Here is a 23,952-nt window from a genome sequence, read left to right as displayed (position 1 = left end):
ATGATCAACTCCTCGTTTGGTTGCTTAATTCTGTCTACTAGCTCTTGAGAAAAGTTGAAAATGTCACAAGTTTTTGCAAGCTAGATGAATAAGATACCATTTATATCACTTAATCTTTCTGCTAAAGAGGGCTAAAAAAAGTTGTAGATCACATAAACTTACGAGTATAAACTTACATGTCCTTTTGCATCTTGGGTGGTGTCTCACAAAGTGGGGTACTGCATCGCAACTGCCTTGGCTGCAACATCCTTTGCCCACTACTTGGTATCTGAATTTAAAAAGAAAGCAAGAAAAATGTTAATCATATTCTACGACGCAAACAAAAAATATTTGGCCCTCATTTTAATCTTTTAAGGGGCTGAAATATTTTTATGTTTTTTTTTTCTTGGCATTAATTTCTATTGCTATTCAGTACCACTGTTTCAAGTACATTTATTGCTACTTGAGCCAGATATCAGTTAATACATATGAAAATTTCATGCAGATAGGTTAAGTGTGAATGTGCACGGTTAGTAGAAAAATTTATACAAGATGTGATTATCCATTGAACTTCATGGCACATCAACTCCCACTTTTTTATTAATCATTGTGATGATTAAATCATAAGTACTGTATTAGGACTATTATCAAATCAATATACATGTGGCCCGATGGGGCTACCACGAAAATAAGTCAGCGTGGAGTCTTGTACGTACACTCTGTTTACAGGTTTCATACAAGTATACCAGTCTTTATTTTTAAATCTATAACCATCACTTCACTAGCAATGTTACACTTACCGGTCCCTTCTACTTTCTTTCCTTTTTTTTTTTTTTTTTTTTTGGGGGGGGGCAAATTTTAGTCTGCTTTTCTCTATACTTGAGAAGACCAAAAAACAAAAACTAAAAAACAAACAAACAAAAACAAATGAACAGGCAAATTACATGGTTATATATTGGATGGAAATGTACATTGTACTACAAGACATGACAATGGGAAACTGGTATTCCAGACCAATTTTCAAATTATAATAATAATATATGAATAATAATAATATGTTACATAATTGAACTTACGCTGTACAGTTTTCTGCTTCCATTTTCAACAACAAATATGCTGCAATGATCTTGATGTGCAGATGTCTCCTCGGACCGTCAGAACTCCTTCCCTCAGCTTTTGAAGTATCTCTTCCCCCTTGAAGTGATGTGTGTGTTGAATTCCTGGGCAAATAAGTAAAATTTAATGGTTTTATGAATAATACAAATGGCATGAGGATAGTAGGTTCCTCCAGTTTACATTATAAACTTGAAGAGCAAAATCATTTAACATACATATTTGACATAAGCAACAGCTCTACTTACACAACTCAAGACTGACCATAACATGGTTTTCACTTCTGTCGATACGGCAAGTACACAGTACACATTTTTCTTAAATACAAGTACTAACCTGTCAAGACATTCATTGTCAGAGGGAAGGACAGCTCCAAAACTGCTCCATGAAGTATCTTGAAAATCATTTCTTCAAACAAAATAAAACCAACCAAGCATTCAGTCTCTTAATGTAGCCTCTTATGTAATTACTAAGACTCTAGAATGTAAAATAAATATAAATCAATTTCAAACTAGTCTCCCTTCATCAATCATTGTGGAAAACAACAGAATAGCTTACAGCAGGGTTAATGCAATGGAAGTCCATATCTCAGAGGCTCCTTCGCTGATGTTGGCCCGGTGTTTCCAGCATTCGTCAACCCTGAATTCAATGGCTAGTCGTTGTATGACCACATCTGGTACTTTGCAATCTGGTGATCTGCACCCTCTTCGTGTGACGGAGACTGTACAGCTATCAATATCTGTCTTTGTTCTCCAAATGATGACCCCTACACCGAGTTCCTTTAAATCACCATCACTCCCGAAGAGCTGTCATGTCTACGTCCTTGTATCTGGAGGAAAGTATGAAAACACAAGGTTCAGAAATGGATTTAGTTTAACTCATTTCCACAAGACAATATGCAGTTGTTTTGTCCACACAAATACTAAGTGAGCACCAATACAAAAGCTAGTAGGCCTAATTACTTTTTTAGCTACATCAGCATATTTAATGTTAGAATTAAAGACCCAAAGATGATCTCTGCCAAATTTCAATACCTAAGGTCACCTGTAACTTTCATAAAAAAACAATGTTGAAAATAGTACCAGTCATCGTCTGCTACAAGGGGGATCGATCTCCACGATGTGTGAGCACGCTGATCTTCAGCTAGAAGTGTGACGTCACAGTGGACCAACACTTAACACGAACAGTACACGCATCATACTTCTTACCTAGTACAGTAGTAGATGATCACGACACATGACGTGGGAGCTAGTGTACCTTGGTACGTGGTATTATTCTCCCAGCTGTTTGGATGCTCAAATGTAGCGGCAAATAAAAGTCCTTTTTACTACATACAGTGTATATAATGAACAATAATCATAAATCACCAAATTTCACCATTCTTTATTACCGTACGTACTGATCGAGATCACCATCTCATCTGGCAACACAGACCAGTGCCAGTGATTCGGCTGTCAACTCAACAATAGCAATATAGAGTACGTGTCTGGCGCTAGGCGCTTCTAATGTATTGCTCTAATTAGCACAGCTTAGTAACAGTTAGGACCCTATAGTATAAGTTCGATCTCTACACTCGACCACAGTAATCTCTGTGTGATGATATGCTTACGAATGTCAATTCAATGACTAACCACCAACGTTTCATTCATCACTCATTTTTTTTTTTTTTTTTGAATAGTTCAAGCCCTAGATCCCCATAAAGACTAACGTATTATTAGATCCCAACACCTAGCGTGTACCATCAGCTGAGCTTCGGCCTGATCCGATTCTAGCTGTTCGTAAGGTGTTCTATGGTATGACCAGCCCCATATAGCTAACTGTGTACAAACCATTGTACATTAATTGTTCGAAAGAGCGCCAGTACGGGCCCGGGGTTATTCGTATAGAACGCTAAAGGTAACTTACATAAATGGTCGTTTACGGAGAGGTATAATTAGATCGATCTATGGTTTGCTTACCTTCAAAAATGTGAATATCTCCGCCCCACTCAATTTGAAGACAGACATTTTCTCCCGTCCATCACGACATCCAGGCTCAGATGCTCACGATTGCACTTACACGCACGTAAATCTGTGATCCTATGCATAATACACGCACAGCTAGCACACAGTACGCAATTGCACACAGTGTCACAGTCCACGCACAGGGGACGCGTCGCTCTTCAGGTAAACCTGCCCGCGCCCAAGCCAGGGGAAATTGCGGCTGGTGATTGGCTTAGAGTAAACACATGACAGGGGAATTCTCAATTTCTATTGGCCTAGCCAAATGCGTTTAATTTTGTATTCACTCGGAATTCACTCGGCTTAATTTTCACTCGGAATTCACTCGGCGAATGGGTTTCACACAAATTTCACTCGTTACAAGAGTGAAATTCACTCGACAACGAGTGAAAGTCACTCTTAATTGAGTGAAATTTTATTCACTCCTTCCGAGGAGTGAATTATTCACTCGAAATTTTTTAGAGAGTATCTCACACATGAAATAACAAGTATGAGGACCAACGAAAATCAAGTAAACGTATAGATATCGAGAAAATAACAGAAACAAAACAAAACAAAAAAGGACGCGTGAGATTATAAAAATATCTTTTTATTTTTCGTAACTTCGATGACTGTCCCATCACATACTCGGATTGCAAAATTCAGGCCTCGGAGATTTTTTCTTTCCAAAAATTTGCTTTTATGCTCACATACTTGCTTATTACGTGTAGCTAATTCTGATAATGTACAGTGCACGAGACATTAATGTTAACCCTGGAGTTTACCTGTGAAGCAGATCACGCCCACTCCGACGAGGGCCACGCCACTGGCCCAGGCAGTCATCAGCACCCCTACACCGGTCAGCAAACCCCCTGCCATGACAACCACACGCGAACCCCATCTCTTGGTGAGGTACGAAGCCAGAGGACCTGATTTAACAAAGAAAACAAAGAAAAGAGGACATATATTTCAGACATGTAAATATCGACGAAATGATCATGGCCTGGACGGCGATTTTGTGGCTATTTCATTTAACACGTTATACCATCGTTACTTGAGGCGCAACATTTATTTATACTTATTTGTACTTCTAAGTGTCCCTGGAATTCGACGCACATGAAGGTGTGAAAGATTAGCTCTTTAATATTCTTGAACAAACTGTGTACAGATTGGCGAAGAAAATTACTAATATTGAAACAATGACGGATTTTGATATTATATTTTTAGATGTCATGTAAACGTCATATTGTAACCACGAGCGCAATGTATTTTCAACTTTGGACGTTATGTTTTGCGGGGTTTTCTACAAACTATATATGTCATCATGCCGAAGTAAAATGGAGGACATTTTTAATTACAGTATATTGCTCTTCACTCATCATGATTACGGTCAATGATGACGAAGATATTGACACTGATGCAAAATGTCGTGCGTAAAAACAAAGAAACAAACAAATCAAGAAGGGCAGCTTACACAAGGCCACCAATTAAGGGATCTTAGATGACTGAATTCCTTTTTAATAGAAACAGTAAGAAAGAGAAAGAAAAAGAAATCTACAGTAAAAAGAAAAGAAAATAAAGAAAAAATAAGTGAGCATCAAAAGCGCAGACGACAGCAAATAATGTATATCGCGATAATCACAGGCACAAACTGGCGTGCTGTTGCAAGATAATGATACTAACCTACAGGTGAGTAGGCTCATTTGTGCTTGAATTCAAAGAGTGGATAATCATTCAAACGTTTGCGGAGGGGGGTATGAGGTTCAGCCTCCTGGGTTTGACAGCTTGGTTTTGCTGATATGTGCGGTAATTTTACTGTCCTCATTTCCGATGGTATCTGGAGGACATTGTCAGCTTCAAGTGTTTGTCTTAGGTTGCTCTGTCTATGATTGATCGACGCGCATGTCTAGTAAAAAAGAGTTTTTGTAGTTTTAATGAAGTTAAACTTTTACTAAAATGGGCACCAGGCATGGGGGATGCCTCACCTGAATGGGAGTCTAGATGAAGAGAAATGATAGCATCAGTTGATTCGGAGAGATGGGGGTGGTGGAGATGAGGGCGTTTCTATTATTGGTCCAAAGGTGAGCAAGGTGTATCCGCACCCCTGCCCTCTTTTCGTGAGACATTTATCACCGAGCAACGCAAGCATCTCGTTTCGCTGCCCATTTTGCTCTCGAGTGCGGGAAAGCTCAATTAATTTGTCGGCAGGAGCACGCCTCTTCATGCTCACGATGAAACTCTGGATACTCCGACTTTGAAAATTCATTATCGTCATTTATCTCTGAGGTTGGTAATGTTCCAAGTTTGTCTTTACATTAATTTTCGTGAGAAGACTTGAAAGAAAAAAGGGTTTGAAAAAGCGGCGATGTTGGAGGTATTACTTGCTATTAAAAGGAAACTATTTTCGTGTACTCATTATTCTTCATTCTTTTCAAAGGCCTTTAGACTGCCAGTCACAGATTCTGCTTTTTCACTTCTGTTTTAGTTGGTGCACTCATTCAACCAGCAGGACGGATTTGGGTGAGGTAAATAGTGCCCCCTCCCCCTCCTTAAAGGAATAATTTACCATTTGCAGATGAAACAAAAATCCAGTATTAGTCCTTCAAAATAATTCTAAAATGTGAGTTAGGGATAGAAACAACCAAGGTCAAAATTTGAATTTGTATAGTCGATGTTAAGTATTGTTAAACATACAAGATGTGAACAACAGTTACAATAAAAATGTTTTCAGACTAAACCGTCCACAGTTATGGTTTAATGAGAAAAATGGTAATATCTCCTTATATTTTAAGATTTATTGCAAAAATTTCGTATGTTAGGATGTTTTGTTATACAACTGACCTACACATAATGCATCAAAAGTGACATCTTGAACACTTTTTAAATCACTGCTTCCAAAAGTAAACAGGACCTTTAATCTAAGAACGGAACCTTCGGAAATTCACTGTGGTGTTTTTTTTTTTTCAAAATTGTTTAGATTTTTTCATTTTTTTTTCCATTTTTAAAGATTTTTTTATTTCTTTTTTTTCTTGACGAGCCAAAGAAAAAGTGTGTGCCCCCACTTACTAAGATCCTAAGAATCCTTGAAGTTCCTTATAATTGTTTTATCATTTCTTCTTGAAACTTTCGTTATTCTGTGTGCTCCAATTTATTCTCCTCACCGAAATCAATCTGAATAAGGAGTGGAATACAATTTTCCTCACGCTCGCCGTGATGCAGTGTTGGCTAAACAAGACGTAAAATGTCTATTTTTCATCACTGTGAACAGCGCCATCACCCTGTCATACACCAAACATCTTCTCTTTGCCTCTTTGCCTCTTTTTACCTACCAAACCGCCACCAATGGCTAAAGAAGGGTTAATGTTAATGCGACTCTCATAATTGCTGACTTATACAATGGAATATAATTACATCTGCGGTGTGGGATGCGTTCTACACCAACGATCAAAATACACGATAGAAGAAAGCGACCACGATTCCAAGGCTGACACCTGTACTGCCTCAAATAATTATAATGTATGTGCGAGCAATGTGATACGTCAACCATTTGTACGCAGTTCATGGTCAAACACGTAGATATTTTTGGACTGATGACTAATTGGTGTTTCAATGAAAGTGGGGCTTTGCATACACACTGTTTTCATGCAAAAATTACTAATATTCGTGGATCCGCATGATTGTATCACCAATACAAATAGTAGATCCCTTGATACGCGCTTTCAATGAAGCAATGTCAAGGGAAATTATTCTTTTTTTTTCCTACAGCGTCCCCATAATTCAATTCTATTCAAAATGATTTTGAACAGTTTAGTATTAGATCTTTCGCGTGGACATCAATCATTAAAGATAACTGTAGATTGAGACAAGAGTTCATTTTCCTTGCATTTTTCATGTAGTAGCAAAGAATTTGATTTGTATGATCGTTTCCTGTACTCATCTCTACCATTATGGATGTACTAATAATGATCACTCATGTAGCTGCCTAACGGTTTCCATGCTTAGATAATGAGGCAAATCCGAATACATGGTAATTCCACACATTTATTTCATTGTGGCTTCCTCGTCCCGGTTCACCAGTGTTGATGAGTTTCCTCAATTATTATAAGATAACGAGGTTATGATCATTATCATGTCTGTTTCCGGACAAACTGCTGACATTCCTCTTAAGGAAATGAGAGAATTGCATGGAATATAAATGATGATGACTGAATTTTCGGACAGATTGTTCGAGTTTCAGACAATATGGAAAAAAAATCTTCGAAGGCGAATCAAGCAAGGTTGCCATTCGTAAAGACAAAAGAATAAGCTTAGATATGGGGTATGAGTTTTCCCAAATTTGTCTTCCTCTGTACAAATTGAATTTGTAAGATCGTAACTGCTGACCTATACGTTTTAACAAACACGTCGGAAAAAAAAGAACCAGCGGGAATCGAACCTGGCAGCGACACTCCCATACTCCTTTGCTCAATAATATCTTGGTTTCATTTAATAAGCCTGGATATCTAAGCATGGAATACATATTATCAGCTTTATGATGAAGAGTTATCACTTTGCTGTAATTCATAAAGGTACAGGTGAGTATATATAGAAGACGAGCATACAAGTCAAATTTTTTGTTCGTACATTATCTGATGCGAGGAAAAATTAACACTTGTATCAAACAATCCACACTAAATCAATGACATTAATGAATGATATCCATATGAACATAAAGATGAAGGCATAAACATGGAAAAAATTCTTTCCCCAGTGATTGCTGGGTTCTCCCCCAGCACCGATTCCTCACCAAATTTCATCTCAGGATTCCCCCCACACACCCTCTCCTCTCGTCTGCGTGTGTGTTTGCTGCATGTGATGCAGAGGAGTGTACTCGGGGAAGATGGATTCGGTTTACAGCACACTCGTTTGCTGTGATCCACATCCCGCCGACCGTGAAAGCTGTTTACACAGCTTCGTCTCGGAGTGTCCTCAGTTTTCCCATCATTGCGCATCAAAGACACGATTTCTATTCTTTTTTTTCTCATTCAGTAAACATGGGGAAAAGATGGATGCAGGTCATATACTTTGTCACATCCAGATTCTTTCCCACCCAATACCTACCACATCCCTCCCCTCCCCACCACTTATAGTCTAGTTCAAGACTTTTCTAATTGTTTGTCAAGATTGAAACCGCTTATGAGACCACGATGCCTTGTCCTTGTTTTAGTCATCCCTGATTGGGTTTCAAACAGAACATAGCCTTCACTATCAAGATTGACTTTTCGGAATGACTTTCGTAGTGGCATTATGATGATAAATTGAATCAAAGTATGACATTGGTAAATTCATAATCCTTGATGGCAAGTCGGCACCATGGTGCCTTTATTCGACATGGTCGAACCAAACGTACTCCAACGAAGATGTCTCACTTTACAAGGAATAATGCACATATCACATACAACCAGGTGCACGTAGGAAGTAGACTGCACGTAGATTGTACTAAAAACTAATGTCATCAAGTGGATAATTTTCATAAGCACAATCACCTGTGTGTTTCACTTGCATCATAAAAGAACCCTACAGTTACAGTCGACTTGGCTACAGATGGGCGGCTCGGAGGCATGACACGATAAAGACAATTGGATAACCCTATACACCTCCCACACACGATGAAGTACATACAAAGCGTTTCGAAATCATCTTCGAAGTGTAGGATACTGGGTAGGAGGGATAAGCACAGCTTTTAGCTCCCTCTCCTTAAAAAAAAAAAATATATAAAAAAATAAAAAATGATAACCATACCCGCCATGTGTTCAAACATGAATAATGAATATGTCAGACTATAAGCCGGATATCCATGCTGCTGGGATTTTGCCGTATTGTTTTGATCCTATGACTTTTCAATCACGTTCTTTCTGGTTTGTCTTCTACCATCCAACCCGTAGATGGCCCATGGGACCGCTCAGCAAACAAAATCGGATACTTCTCGAGGTATGGTTATAATGCGTGCTATTGCGGTCTGTACAGAGTCGTTAAGCGCTTTGGGGGATATGAAGGGTATCCATAAAAGTGTGATAGCATCATTACATAGATGAGATGGTGTGGGACTACGGGGCTTAAGTTGAGGATTGCGGATTGCGGATGCGAGTATTCGATTACTCAGTGCCCCCCTACATTCAAGCTCAAGGCCCATAGCTTTCCTCCAGTCTTGTTTTTCGTCACATTTCCATGTCATCGTTGGCGACGCTAAAGCTCTCTTGCTGGAATTAGGCCTGCGTCTAAGGACATGGGGACAGATCTTGTTTATCTTCGGGCCTGCTATAGCCCGAGGGACGGAAACAGGGCGAAAAGTATTCTTCGCTGGATGGAGGGGCATTGAAGCTCGTCATTGGTCAAGTGTGCAGCGAAAATGTTTTCTCGCTCTACTTCACATCATGGTATACGAGACCGGCATGCATGTAATACAGGATATGAAATCCCGCGCCTTGATGTAAACGCCAGATTCTAAATTGAATTAAAAGCTGTCAGACAAGGTTCATTTTCTCATACCGATCTCTCACGCGCGTGTGTAGCCATGATAGCATGCTCGTAGAGGGCCTATTATAGCGATAAGGCGCCCTAAAATTCTTTCGTCATCGTGATGTTAGAGAATAGAATAGCTGTAAACATAGTAGTTGATACATGTAGATATATGTATATACATGTGTAGATATATATACATATTAACATGTGTTTATGTATGTATATATGTATATATATATATATATATATATATATATATATATATATATAGGCCTATGTTTCAGAACAGACTGCACTTTCCACGTTCATGATGTCGGGGCGCAATAGAGGATGTAAATGCAGAATGGAACAAAATACTTGTTCGCATATGTTCAGGTGCATGCGCATGTGCACAGAAACAATTTGTACAGATATGCTGAGATTGTTTTTATTTTTTGTTTCTTTGTTCTGTTAACTACTAATGACAAGCACAGGGGTCAGTCAATTTTCTGCGATCATACAAGGACGATGACATATAATGCGTCTGCCCTTGAACGTCAAGCAAATAACGCACCTCGTGAAAATAACAACACTCTGGATGTCGGCGCGGAAGTATGCACTTGGACAGCGGAAGGCGAGAAGAATTCGATTACTACTTGTGTTCCGCTTCCCACCACTTATTGCAGAAAATCCTTTCCCACTAAATGACCACGAGCAAGGCAGCTCTCTGTTTTTTTGTGCACACCCTAAACCTCTAATTAGCAAAACTAGAAGGTAGATTACCGCTGTATGTTTTAGGGTTGTTGTTTTTTTTCTCCCTTTTTGCGACGCTGTACAGCTGATGCACATGCATATTAAACGGTTCACTTCGCTGGCTTCAACAGCAGTTAAGTGCGATTTGTTTTAAATGGTGTATGACATACTATACCCAATTGCCTATAAGGGAATGTCTGTGTTGATATATCACATTAGCGTACTCTCCTTTACACACATCAAGTCTGCCACTTGTGGCTGGCTACAGACACAGACACAGACACACACACACACACACATATATATATATATATATATATAGAGAGAGAGAGAGAGAGAGAGAGAGAGAGAGAGAGAGAGAGAGGGAGAGAGAGAGAGAGAGAGAGGGAGGGAGAGGGAGAGAGAGAGAGATGAATAGATAAATAGATAGATATAGATATAGATTTATAATGAACAAGTATTAACGTATATTTGCAAAACAGTTCCATTATAATACAATGGCCACTGTAATGTGGCTGCCGTATAAAAAGACACGGTAATGGATTTTTCCTAAGTATAACATATGACATATAGGTAGTGAAAGTGCATTTTCTAGTTGTCCACGAACGTAATGGAGAGGGGGTTAAAAGAAAAGATGTTTTTTTTTTTTTTTCGATGCGTACCATCTCGGTAATTTCCATCTCATTACGTTGACCAACTGAGGGCGCGCCCCGTGTGACTAATGAAGATGGTTCCGATCGCCATCGCCACTTCAAATCCATGAATACGAGATGAAAGCACAGAAAGGCATAAGTCCATCTCTATCCATCTGTATTTTCTCTCCCTCTCTTCCCCCCCCCCTTTTTTTTTCTCTCCCCTTGCTCTCTTGTCCTTCCAAAAGCGGATGTACGCTTACGAGGAAAGAGAGGGTATACACTTTGGTAGGACAACCTTACTCATCTAATGGAGGTTGGAGGAAAATGCATGCTGCAACCTTGTTGGATCCGCACGCGACAAGAGCAGGGGACATTTGGGTCAAATACGGGTCAGGGTATAAAGTGGACACTCTAAGCTCATCTCCTATAGGCTTAATTTGCTCAATTGACGTATGCAGACGGTGAATAGATTTCACATCATATTATGCATACGGTCAAACGATACGCGTACATGGTAATACACTATAGATGGAAAATTGATAGAGGCCAACCCCCCTTTGTTTTTTACCGGCTAAAATATCAATATTGCGAGCCGAGCACTGAACGCAGAGCCGATGTCGAATTCGTTTGCATCAGTGCAGTTCGCAGGCACTCTGGAGCGAGTGTGGAGGAGGGGTATGGTGCGAGCATCTCTCCTCGCATGGTTTGTTGCACGAGTGGAAGTAATGTAATCCATACCCGTAATATTTTGATTGCCGTGGGGAACGCCCTGCGCGAAAAATTCCGCACCATTGGACAATATGACCTGATTGTCTACACGAATGTGGGGAGCTTTTAAACATAATCATCCATTCTTTTTGCTCCCGCCATTTGAACACGTAATAAAGGGAAATGTGTAGAAGGAGAGATGTAAGAGAAAAAGAAAGAAGAGAAAATAACTTTATAGGAGAGAATAGGGACATTCATCATAAAAAGAATTGAGAAGAATAAAGTGAGAAGGGATCATGTTATGATGTCCGTCCAGAAAGAGGAGATCATATTTAATTTCGGAGCCGTTTTCTCAGTTATGAAAAGGTGAAACTTTACAATCTTAACTATTAAAGGCACTATTTACCATTTGCAGATGAAACAAAAACCCAGCTTTAGTACTTCAAAATAGTTCTAAAATGTGAATTAGGGATAGAAACAACCAGTGTAAAAAAGTTAATCAGTATAATCAATGTTAAGTATTGTTAAATATACAAAATGTGAACAATAGCTATAATAAATCTGTCTTCAGACTTAACCGTCTACAGTTATGGTCTAGTGAGAAAAACAGTGGTATCTCTTCATATTTTAGGCTTTATCGCAAAATGTTTATATGGTAGGTTGTTTTGTGATGCAACTGACCTACACATATGCATCCAATGTGATAACTCGAACATTTTTTAAATCCCTGCTCCCAATGGCAAACTATACCTTTAAGCAAGTATATTTTTCTCTTCAAATCGAATGTTGCAATGGAATGCCACTCTAGAGTAAGAGCAATCAGGGGCGTCACCAGCTTTTTTTCAAGGGGGGTGCGTTTTGACACTAAATGTATAAACGAGATATTTTGGACAGACCTTTGGAATATTGGAAGCTCTCAATCCCTAGACTTTTACTTTTTTTTATTTTTTTTTATTTAGGGAAACCAAGCGGGGAAAGGGCACCGGCGTAGCTATATAAGATTTCATCTTGGGGGTGGGGGGGGGGGGGTAGGGGGATGTTAGTATACGAGGGAGCGAGCAAGGGGGGGGGGAGGGCGTGGAAGTGCCTGTTGTCCCTCCCCCCCTCCTCCCACGGTGAGAACTTTTTGCATTTTGATGTTGTACATGGTGCAAATTGATGCAGTCTTTTTGCGTTTTTTATCGACTTGAAACAGTCCCACTTGTTCAAGGTATGAGCAGTATATTTTGATGGAAATTGTTGTTGAACAATGTGCCTATAAACTATATCATGTCAATAAACTTCTTGTATTGATTCTTACACTGATGTCATGAACGCAACCGAGCCCGAGCAAGCGGAGCGAGCGAGGGGGAGGGTGTGGGAGGGGGCCAACCCCCTCCCACGGTTAGAACTGAAATTGCATTTTGATGTTGTAAATGGTGCAATTTGATGCATGTTTTGCTTGTTCTATCGACTTCAAACAGTCCCACTTGTTTTAGGTAGCAGTATATTTTGATGTAGATTATTATTGAACAATTTCCCTATAGAATAGTATCATCCAAATAAACTTCCTGTTTTGATATTTACACTGAATATCATAAACGCGGCCAAGCAAGAGCGAGAGGAGTGAACGAGGGGGAGGATGTGGGAGGGAGTGTCCCCCTCCCACAGTGAGCACTTTTTGCATTTTGATGTTGTAAATAGTGCAATTTGATGCAAGTTTTTTGCGTGTTTTATCGACTTGAAACAGTCCCACTTGTTTAAGGTACATTGTATCAGTATATTTTGAAGTAAATTGTTATTGAAAAATTTGCCTATAAATGATATCATTTGAATAAACTTCTTGAATTAGTTCTTACACTGATGTCATGAACGCGACCGAGCAAGCGGAACGAGCAAGGGGGGAGGTTGTGGGAGGGGGTTGTCCCCCTATAAATGGATTATGGAATGACGGTGTGAAACGACAAAGTAAATTACGGGCAGCAATATCAGGAGAATGGCATAACGATTACATGCGAGCGAGCGGAGCGAGCGAGCTTGAAAATTTTGACATTTTACAGTCCAAAAACTGCCGTTTGTAGCCATATTTTTTTTGCTTTGGAAATTATGGGGGGGGGGCGCACCACGGGCGCAACTGCTGGGAATTACTGGCAGCAACATCAGGTGAATGGCATAACAATTAAATGCGAGCGAGCAAAGAGAGCGAGCTTGAAAATTTTGACATTCTACAGTCCCAAAACTGCCATTTGGAGCCATATTATTTTTTCGCCGTTGGAAATAAGGGGGGGGGGGCGCACCCAGCGCAACTGCCGGAAATTACTGGCAGCAACATCAGGAGTATGGCATAATAATCAAATGCGATCGAGCGGAGCGAGCGAGCTTGAAAATTTTGACATTTTACAGTAAAAAAAAAAATTCCTTTTGTAGCTATATTACTTTTTCGCTTTGGAATCTAAGGGGGCGCATCGGGCGCAACTGCTGGGTATTACTGGCAGCAATATCAGGAGAGCATAACGAGCGAGCGAAGATAGCGAGCTTGAAAATTTTACATTTCACAGGCCAAAAACTGCCGTTCTTAGCCATCTTTTTTCGCTTTGAAAATTAGGGGGGAGGGGCGCACCGGGCGCAACTGCTGGCAATTACTGGGAGCAACATCAGGTGAATTGCATGACGATTCAATGCGAGCGAGCGAAGAGAGCGAGCTTCAAAATTTTGACATTTTACAGTAAAAAAAACTGCCGTTTGTAGAATAGCTATATTTTTTCGCTTTGGGAATTAAGGGGGGGGGGGGGGCACCGGCGCAACTGCTGACAATTACTGGCAGTAACATCAGAAGAATTGCATAAAGATTAAACGCGAGCGAGCTTGAAAATTTTGACATTTTACAGTCAAACAACTGCCGTTTAAAGCTATATCTTTTTTGCTTTCGATATTAAGAGGGGCGTACTGGGCGCAACTGCTGGCAATTACTGGCAGCAATATCAGGAGAATTTAAATGCGAGCGCGCGGAGCGAGCGAGCTTGAAAATTGTGACATTTTACAGTCCCCAAATTGCCGTTTGTATCTATATTTTTTCACTTTGGAAATAACATATTAAGGGGGGCGCACCGGGCGCAACTGCCGGCAATTACTGGCAGCAACTTCGGGAGAATGGCATTACGAGTAAATGCGAGCGATCGGAGCGAGCGAGCTTGAAAGATTTGACATTTTACAGTCCAAAAACTGCCGTTTGAAGCTATATTTTTTTCGCTTTGGAAATTAAGAGGGGGGGGGGGACGCCCGGTGCGCCCCTCGCCCTGGGTCCGCCACTGGTAGTAAAGGGTGTCGGTTTATAGTCATGATTGGGGGAGGTATGACCAGCGAGGTGGCGTCGAAGTGACCAAGCGGGGGAAGGATGTCCAAAATCTGCACTTTAAAGCATCCCCTATTTGTGCGTGATTGTTTTTGTGTGTGTATTATACATGGAGAAGTTAGGAATTAGCTCAGGTCAAGTCTTTTTATTGGCAATGCAAGACATTTTTATATAGACTAGTATATGTAAAGCAACAATGCAAAATCAATGATTTAGCTTTGATATAACGAAGCGTATAGGTACAAAGGTGTACATTCTACATCACATTGCGCAACATTGTAGCGACTCTTTTTGCCGTTCGGATGTTCTGAGTACACTGCCCACATCCTGGTTATATGCAGAATGCCAACCAGGAATCACGCTGAATCACAATCTTTTGTCGGCTCCGGGCTTTTTGAACAATGTTTTACCCTTTATACCTAATTGATTATGGTTAAAAAAAATCATAGAAAAATATCTTATTTCATGATCACCCTTTCATTCAAAAGCAGTTTACTTACCCTTGAATTACTATTTTGGTAAGTCTCTTTTTTTTTTTTACCAGCGGATAAGGGGAGAGGGGCACCCCCCCCCCCGTGCGCCCCCCCCCCCCCCTCCGTAGTTACGCCACTGCTTTTGGGTGAAATAATTGGACAGGGGGGGGGGGGCAAAATTATAATATGCTTGCCCCTCTAATATTTTTATGGGGGCAACTTTTTTTTTCTGTCAAAAAAAAAGATAAGGAAATCTCCTCGTCTCTGGAATTATAGAGGGGGGGGGCAAATTAATGATATGCTTGCCCCTCCATTTTTTTTTTCTCATGAGGCTAAGGCTCGCTCTTGGGATGGCAATATGGATTGGTCAGAAGTAACGTACATAGACCCTACATACTTGTTAGTAGCACACGTACATGCAAACGTGTACGTGCTCTGTACCGTACGGATGTACAGTACGGTCGATAAATAGCAAACACTGTATAGAATACTAGTAGATATGTATAAAATTAGAGCTGCCAGAACAAGGGGTGCGAATTGTTTTTGCCCACGACCTTTTTTTTTTTTTTTTTTTTTTTGTCTCTGGTGCTAAATTAAAAAAAAAAAAGATGGAAAAGAATAATTATTTAGCGTCCGGCGTTGAGGTCACTCGCAGACTGATTTTTTTTTTTTTTTTTTTTTTTTTTTAAGGATCTGAAGGGGGGTGCGTTCGCACCCAACGCACCCCCCCTGGTGACGCCCATGGCAATATACTGACGATTGGGTTTTGCGCGACATCCATTTCCCTTGTGCATGCTCATTTTGGTGGCGAAAACCGCCTCTCCCTTTAAATCCACGCCATTCGTATGTCCGGCTATGCGTTTTCTTTCTCCTCGTACCCCAAACTCTACTGCTACCGAATGACCTTAAACGTGAAGGAACATGTCATTTATCAGCATGACCCATATCGCAGCGACTGGAGATCGGGGAGAAAAGCGGGAAAGGAGTGGGAGGGGGCATATAGCTTTGCTGATATACGCCTGTGCATCGCATGCTTGCCATCACACAACTAATTCAAGCTGGCTATTACAAGGGCATGTAATTCGTGTATACATACCAAAAATTACACGGGGAGGAAATGAATTCAAGCAGGGTGGATCAACTCGCAATAATCTGTACCTGGGGAAAGCAAAATAGGCTGTCACCAGCAGACGCCACGCGGTTACTTTACACACATCGCCTATCGGCGGGGGAAGGGCGCTAATTCATTCAGTTCGTGTACATGTACTATCCATTCCTGTCTACGTTCGACAGTCAGTGGACTACACGTTAAGACGGCTGGACGGAAGCTAGCAAGTTAAAGTTCCTGTTTACAAAGTCAATGACGTTTCTGGCCTTCATGCCTTGTAATTTGCATTCTTCAAATTATATTTCCACTGCCTAATATCCATATGGGTTATATATCCGTCTCGTTTCTCCTGGATGAGGGCAGAACTTCGCCAAACCTAACTTTGTCTTGACTGCCCTGTGGTGTGTGATGGGTGAAGAATGCGTGTGAAGTTTGTATGCGTCGAGGCTTACGTCGTCGAAATCTTTATCAAGAACTCCTTACATTCATTACAATTATTGATAGCAGTATGTACCTACAACTGTCTACCAAGAGAGATTTATTTTTCAATTTTTTGATAGCGCAAAAAAAGAAAAGAAAGAAAGGCAGAAATCAAGTATTCCCAGACATTTCTCTTGTCGTCGGTAACTTTCCATTTTGATTAAGAAGCAAGAATCTACCACGTCATACGGATATATTGTGCGTTCCCATCGATTGTATGCTGCATTAACCCTTTGTACGCTTTGAGTGTTGATTGGCACAGAAAAACCCCATAGCATTGTACACACCCTGTCCAGAGTCTCTGGCACAGAAAGGGTTAAAACTGCAAAGTCATGATAAAATGTGATATACCCATTAATGTTTGTTTGTTTGTTTGTTTGTTTCATTTTCCATCTGAGAAGATGGTCTTCCATGGGATCCAGTTGGGTGTGCGGCGGGACCACTTCACCGGGGGAAGCACCCTGCTCTTTGCAATGAATGAATAAAGCGGGATCTTTTACGTGCATGAGTTGTGACCCTCTCACACCTCCATTTTATGTCCTATCCGAGGTATGATTACACACAACATTGATCAGATGGAATCTGGAATCGAACCCAGGTTTATTGGATCTGGAGGCAGACGCGTTACCGACTAAGCCAAATCAATGTGCCCCCAAAACAACAACAATAACAGCAACAGCATCATGTTACTGACTGTCGCGCCACTATTCTAGAAATTTATGAAATTATAGCAAGTGATCACAATGTAATTTCATTGTCTTGCGAATGGCATAGTTGCCGTTATCGCCAAACAGTGGAAATGTCATTTGCAAATCACGTCTCATACACGCGGCAAGAACACGCAGGTGTGCATGTATGCATGAGACTTTTCAAAACCACAGGCAGAAATTTCCCGTGACAATCATTATGCAGAACGAATAATGAGCGTAAGAAATGCGACACCCTTGATATTTGCGGTCACCTTCGAAAGGAATTTGTTTTTCGCGAAGCAGGTGGCGCCTTAATACCGCTTTCTGTTTTTGACCGACTCAAAGGAATCTGATGGGGTAATGGACATGATGGACGGGCCTTGTGAGACTGTATGGGTATGATTGATCAGCTGACGTTGCAATAATTCCGTGCAAATCGTTATGATGTCGCAATCTTGCGAGTGAGATTATGATGACGATGATGACTGTACAAGTCGTTCTTTTTGCATCAAATGATTATCCTGTTGATTCATAAGACTACATCAATAATGATTGATTGTAATGATTATTGTATTGATTATACTTTGATATCAATTCATCTAATAACAATTAGTCCAGCATCTTCGAGTGTTTCTCTCACTCTTTACAAAAATCACATCTTCGATATTCCTTCATAAGTAATATCTGAGAGGTTGCTCTGGATGTAGCAATGGTGTATTGTTGACTCACGTTGCTACGTGCAGGCCAGGGGGTATATAATCACTCCATCGGACAGTCAAAATACACAGCCCTTGAAATACGAGATACATTGCTAGAAGTCTGTCAGCTAGCCAGTGCAAGCCCTGTTGGCGGCATCTACAATACGCGCAATAAACCTCACCTGATAATAATGGCCAATAGACTGTCTATGTATCCTTCTCCCTGTCTCTCTCTCTCCTCTCTCTCCCTCCATATCTATAACATTATATCTATCTTTCTCTGTCTGTCTCTATTCTTCTCTTTTTCTTTCTCTCTCTCTTTATCTATCTATTTACCTATCTATTTAGTATAATACACAAACACGTATATCATACAGGGCCTATTATACCAAAAACTATCTGTATCTCTCTTCTATGCTCGTGTGTGTCACAAACAAACACTCCACGTGATTGAAAGTTGCTTGTATTTCTATCTGTCTCACTCTCTACGTCATATTCTATATAATCAATCTGTACCTCTCTCTATATCTCTCTTGCTTGACCATCAGAAACGCACAGACAAGAAAGATATACACAGACACGTATGCACGGCCTTGCTTTCGCGTTGTATCTTTCACTCTCTTTTTTTTTTTGGGGGGGGGGGGAGGGGGAGGTCGTTCTCTTTCTCTCTTTCTCTTTGTCCATGTGGCTCTTTACGTTTGTCTGTCTTTTTTCTCCCCCATCTCTCCTCCCCTCACACTCTGTCTCTCCTCACTTCATGCATCTGATCGAGAATGTTTACATCTTCATCCGATCGCACGTTTATCCTGACGCAGCTCTCGCGTGCCTCTTTGCTTCACCAAGAGAGAAAGAGAGAGAGAGAGAGGGGGGGGGGGCAGAGACGGAGAGGGAGTAAGAGAGGACAGGGAGAGAGAAGGGGAGAGGAGAAAAAGAAATGTAAGCATCTACTGACGCATGGTACTTCATCTCACACATACATCGTTTGTCTGTTTGTTTGTTATGTTATTTTTTAGGAATAAATACATCGGCAAAGACCTCTTCTCTTCCACGCAATGTTCCCCCAAGATGATTCCATGAGGGGCAACGAGAGGTTCTCTCCTTCTCTCTGTCTCCAATGTGATATGATATATGATATGATATGATTATATATATATATATATATATATATATATATATATATATACACATATATATATATATATACATACATATATATATACACACACACATATACATATATATATATATATAATTATATATATATATATATGTACACTTCATATATATATATATATATATATATATTATATATATATACATATATGATATACAAATTATAATAACACAAATGGAAATTGGAATGGACATCACCGGGAATGCACATTTTAAGTGAAGTTGCTGGTTGAATGATAAGTTTAATGGGATGGGACATGTATCACGCTGATGTGTATACTACCAGCGCTCAAAGATTGCGGGTCCGAGCATCTAATATATCAATCTTCAAAATACCAGTACTGCCATATCGCTGAGACACGGACTGGACAGCATGATGGGTCGTATATAAGGCAGTCCAGTCCGCGGTAAATTGGTGTAATCGAAAAGAACTTATAGAAGATATGACGAACAGGGATACGGCTTCTTTGATCGCATATCTTCGCTGTGTTGGGTCTTCAGGTCGTGAAAGCGTGGGTTTCGTGATTCACTCAGGCCCGGTTACTCCTATTGCATAACGGCATAATTGTGCATCACTTGTATTTTGCCTTCAACCTGGGCAGATGATTAAACATTAGTTGATAAAATAGGTACATCTCACAAAATCGTTTATTTATTCATTAATATCACCTTTTTGTTGGGTGGGGAGGGGGTGATGGTGGAGGTAGCATATAAGCCTTCCTTTGTAGTGCAACTTTTTAAACGCGATAATGTCTATTAGTTATAAAAACATTATGTATGTGACAGCTCGTCTAGTAGCCATTTTGTGACGTACAAGAGAGACATCGCTACGATGGATAAAAGAAAACGCACCCGCAAAATAAAATAATACATATCAAAGGAGTCACACTCCGTAGCCACATAGGCATCGCAAGGAAAATTAACCACTTGAAAATAACTTTTCAAGAGGTGTGCCTAAAACAACTTTAATCTGAAGTATTTGTCGTCTCCGTCACCGAAAACCATTATCAGAAGACGTGTGCATGACGACTTGAAGAGGACTCTTGAGTCGGACTACTACCTTTAAATAAAGGCGAGAGAAAAAAAAAGTCATCTCGACCAAGATGCCACCCATGAGGACGTCGTACACTATCTGCGACATTGCGTGTTTGGAAAGGACAGCATCACATATTATATCTGTTATTTTTAATCTTCTCTGTTTATTTATTTCAACATGATAGCCCATTCAGTCAAGACTGGCGCCTGAAGGTGCCCTGAATATAAAGAGATAAACAGCAGCACCTTGCCAAAAAAGGCAAAACAAATCTAATATCCCAGACAATAAAGTGTATAACGACAGTACGGTTCATGAGATTGGGATAATACTTATTCATTTATACATTGTATGCTAAATATATGTGTACAAAGAAAAAAATTCAGAGCTCGGATTTCATCAAACGATGTGGCACATGGCAATCAATACCAAAGCGTGGAGTACAGATGGGGCGCTTCAGCCTGGACAAAAAAATTGAAAGGAAGAAGAGGTGAAAGACGAAATTGACCTGAACGAACATGAATGTCATGTCAAGAGTATGATGACAAAGTTATCCGAATCAAGAGAACAGCAACAGCAACAACAACAACAACAACAACTTCGAAAATGTTTGAAACTTTTTCATACCGTTTGATCCTTTAAGTTGCAGGCGAAGTTGCATTGCGTCCGAGATCAGCTGCAGACACATGCATGGCAGCATCAGACATAAAATGTGACGCTTCTATTCCTGTGTTCTCTCCAGCTCCTTCTCCCTCTCTATCTCTCTTCTCTTCTCTTCTCTTCTCTTCTCTTCTCTTCTCTATCTTCTCTTCTCGTTTTCTTTCTCTTTTTTCTTTCTCAATCCACTTCTGGTTTTGACGAAGACATGAGGACCTTCAGATATCATGGCGCCATCGAGACATACTGTCTGATCGTCACCCTTAGATGAAATCAAGTGCACACGTTCCAAGTTTAACTTAATGAACAGAGTACATGTTCGAATAAAGGAGACAGTAAGATTCTGATTGTGCGCAAGCTATTCTTTCGGTTTTGTGCAATATACAAATTACATGCCTTAATTATCTCATTTTGCACAAATTGCAATAAACTGTTCACGGCTATAATTGTGTGATTTTCCTTAATTTATGAATGTACATCTTACCTATCAACATGGGCTGGAAATTCCGTTTTATATCATGTTTTGTCATTTGGGTATCTATAATGTCGTCTATAGGAAAGAGCAACGTTAAATGACACATCATCATTCCAGTAACTGTACGTGTATAAAGTGGAGCTTGTTTTGGACTACTGACACATTTTTCCTTCTGTAAGAGAATATCAACCCACTATCAAATTTCACAGACAACATCAATAAGCGAGTACACACCACTGTAACCGAGTTAAAAGGTGTGTATTCACAGCATGTTGTAAAATGTTGTGATAATCATGACATGAAACAATTACCTTCATGACCTTAGTCCTACTTCGTTACCAGCACACGTAGACCTACAGAAAAGTATTTGTGATGCATAAGACACAATGGTTGCAAACTTACTTTAAGAGATTGCGAACCGCCTTACAGAGCTTGAACTCTCGTCTCTTGTTTTGGTGTAATCCTATTAGATCGATTGAGGTCAATAGCCCCGCCTAATCCAAAAACACTTAATACATTTGATCGACGCCCACATGAAAGGCATGGCCGACTAGGACGCCACCACCTCCACGATAGCTGCACATCCGAACGATCGTTTGCCATCTTAAAAGACCTGTTTTTAGAAATAATTCGATGCTCACCATAATCGGAGTGCCGTGTTCACAGACAATACTGTCAGTTTGTCATAACGAAGTCTTATAACACACGTTGTGCTTTCAAACTTAATAACTGCCAACGGCTAACATAAGGGAACGGAGTGTTGCTGCTGGAAATAAGAAGGCACCAGTGTCAACCCCCTTCCTAGATCTCCTTCCGTTCCCAAGGAAAATCGAATAGACATGAAAGGATTTAATTAACGTAATGGTCTTCCTGCCTTCCCCTTCGCAAGAACGATGAAAAGAAATCGAATTACAGTCTACACGAAGTGACAGATAAAAAGGCGTTCGTAACTGAGTCACTCTTGTCCTGGTTGAAAAAAAGAAGGTAAAATGGGGGAACGAATTAAAAACCGTTTCTGCTTATTTATTCACGTTTACTTTTCGTTTACATGCCTGCTCGTTTTGTGTGTGCAAACAAAAGGTGTCTTGCAGTGCTTTTTACCGCATCCTTACACTTCCAAATTTCGACAATGGAAGGAAACACACCAAACGTTTCCCCCGACAGCATACAAGCACAGACAAATCATTCTTTATCCACCTACGTGATTAAACGCCAAAGGGCGAAAAAGGGGACGGGAGGGAAATCATACAGTATTTACGACTTTCTTCTTCGAGCGAAGAGTCGGAAATCTGTCGGACATAACGGTGAAGCACTGACCCCGTATAATACATCTACGTCAACTGTAATGCAAGGAGGGAATATGATATTGCCATGTACAAGTACATCCTATATGAGATATAGATCAGATGTTTGCTTCTTCTTTACTGGCAGTTTGGACTTGGTAGTAGTTTCTCTCATTTCAAACATCCTGTTAAAATCAGAGCCGGTATGATAGTGAAAATGACCTTTTTCACAAGGGATATCCTTTTCTGTGTTGCTCACGTGACTGTAGCTCTTTCGAGAAGGACCCTGCCATTATCATTGCCAGGTACGCATCATACACCTCATGGATCGAGGGAGATACTGTGGACAAGAAATCTTTTCCATTGGGATGAAGACGAAGAATCGTCAGCTATATCTTTCCATCATTTAAAGGTATTTACACTCAGGACAAATTTACTGGACAAAAAAAAAAATCGCAACTCGTATTATTTATGAGCTTTATAGATAGAATATAGAACTTAAACAACAAACATGAACATTATCACATACTCACAACTCATTTCCACGCAAACACTTCACATTTTGCACAATGCACCGCTGCACCCGTTTCCCCATATTCTCTTCATTCTTCCATCTTTCTCTTTATCGCCACTCAGTAAGTGGGTGACTTGAATATTATATTCTAGAATATGTCGTATTGTTCAGACAATTATTTCTGAGGCCATTATCCTCGTCAAGCGTTTGTCTTTTGAACGGCAGGTACACGGGATCCTATGTTTGCATATATGCATAAAATAACGCCTGCTCGTTTTAATTTTGCAATGTGATAGAATAATGTTGGATATTTGAACATTTTATCTGTTTCAGCTGTCAGATTCAAATAATGCTGTGCTCAATTAGTTCGTTCAATTGACTTTATATTGCA

At 40.1% G+C, this 23,952-nt stretch overlaps 1 protein-coding gene across 1 annotated transcript in view; it reads right to left on the bottom strand.

The window, feature by feature from the left end:
- LOC139720438 (monocarboxylate transporter 7-like) overlaps positions 1-23,952 on the bottom strand; it is a 60,396-nt gene that overhangs the window by 7,860 nt on the left and 28,584 nt on the right. The window contains exon 2 of the mRNA XM_071631798.1: positions 3,857-4,000. Coding sequence (XP_071487899.1) covers positions 3,857-4,000 — 144 coding nt within the window. The remainder of the gene's footprint in view (positions 1-3,856; positions 4,001-23,952) is intronic.

The sequence above is a fragment of the Diadema antillarum genome, unplaced genomic scaffold (genome assembly GCF_040938485.1).
Source record: "Diadema antillarum isolate AM-2024a unplaced genomic scaffold, OU_Dant_1.0 scf00000128, whole genome shotgun sequence".
NCBI lineage: Eukaryota > Metazoa > Echinodermata > Echinoidea > Diadematoida > Diadematidae > Diadema > Diadema antillarum.
This window is presented reverse-complemented; position numbering and strand designations above follow the sequence as displayed.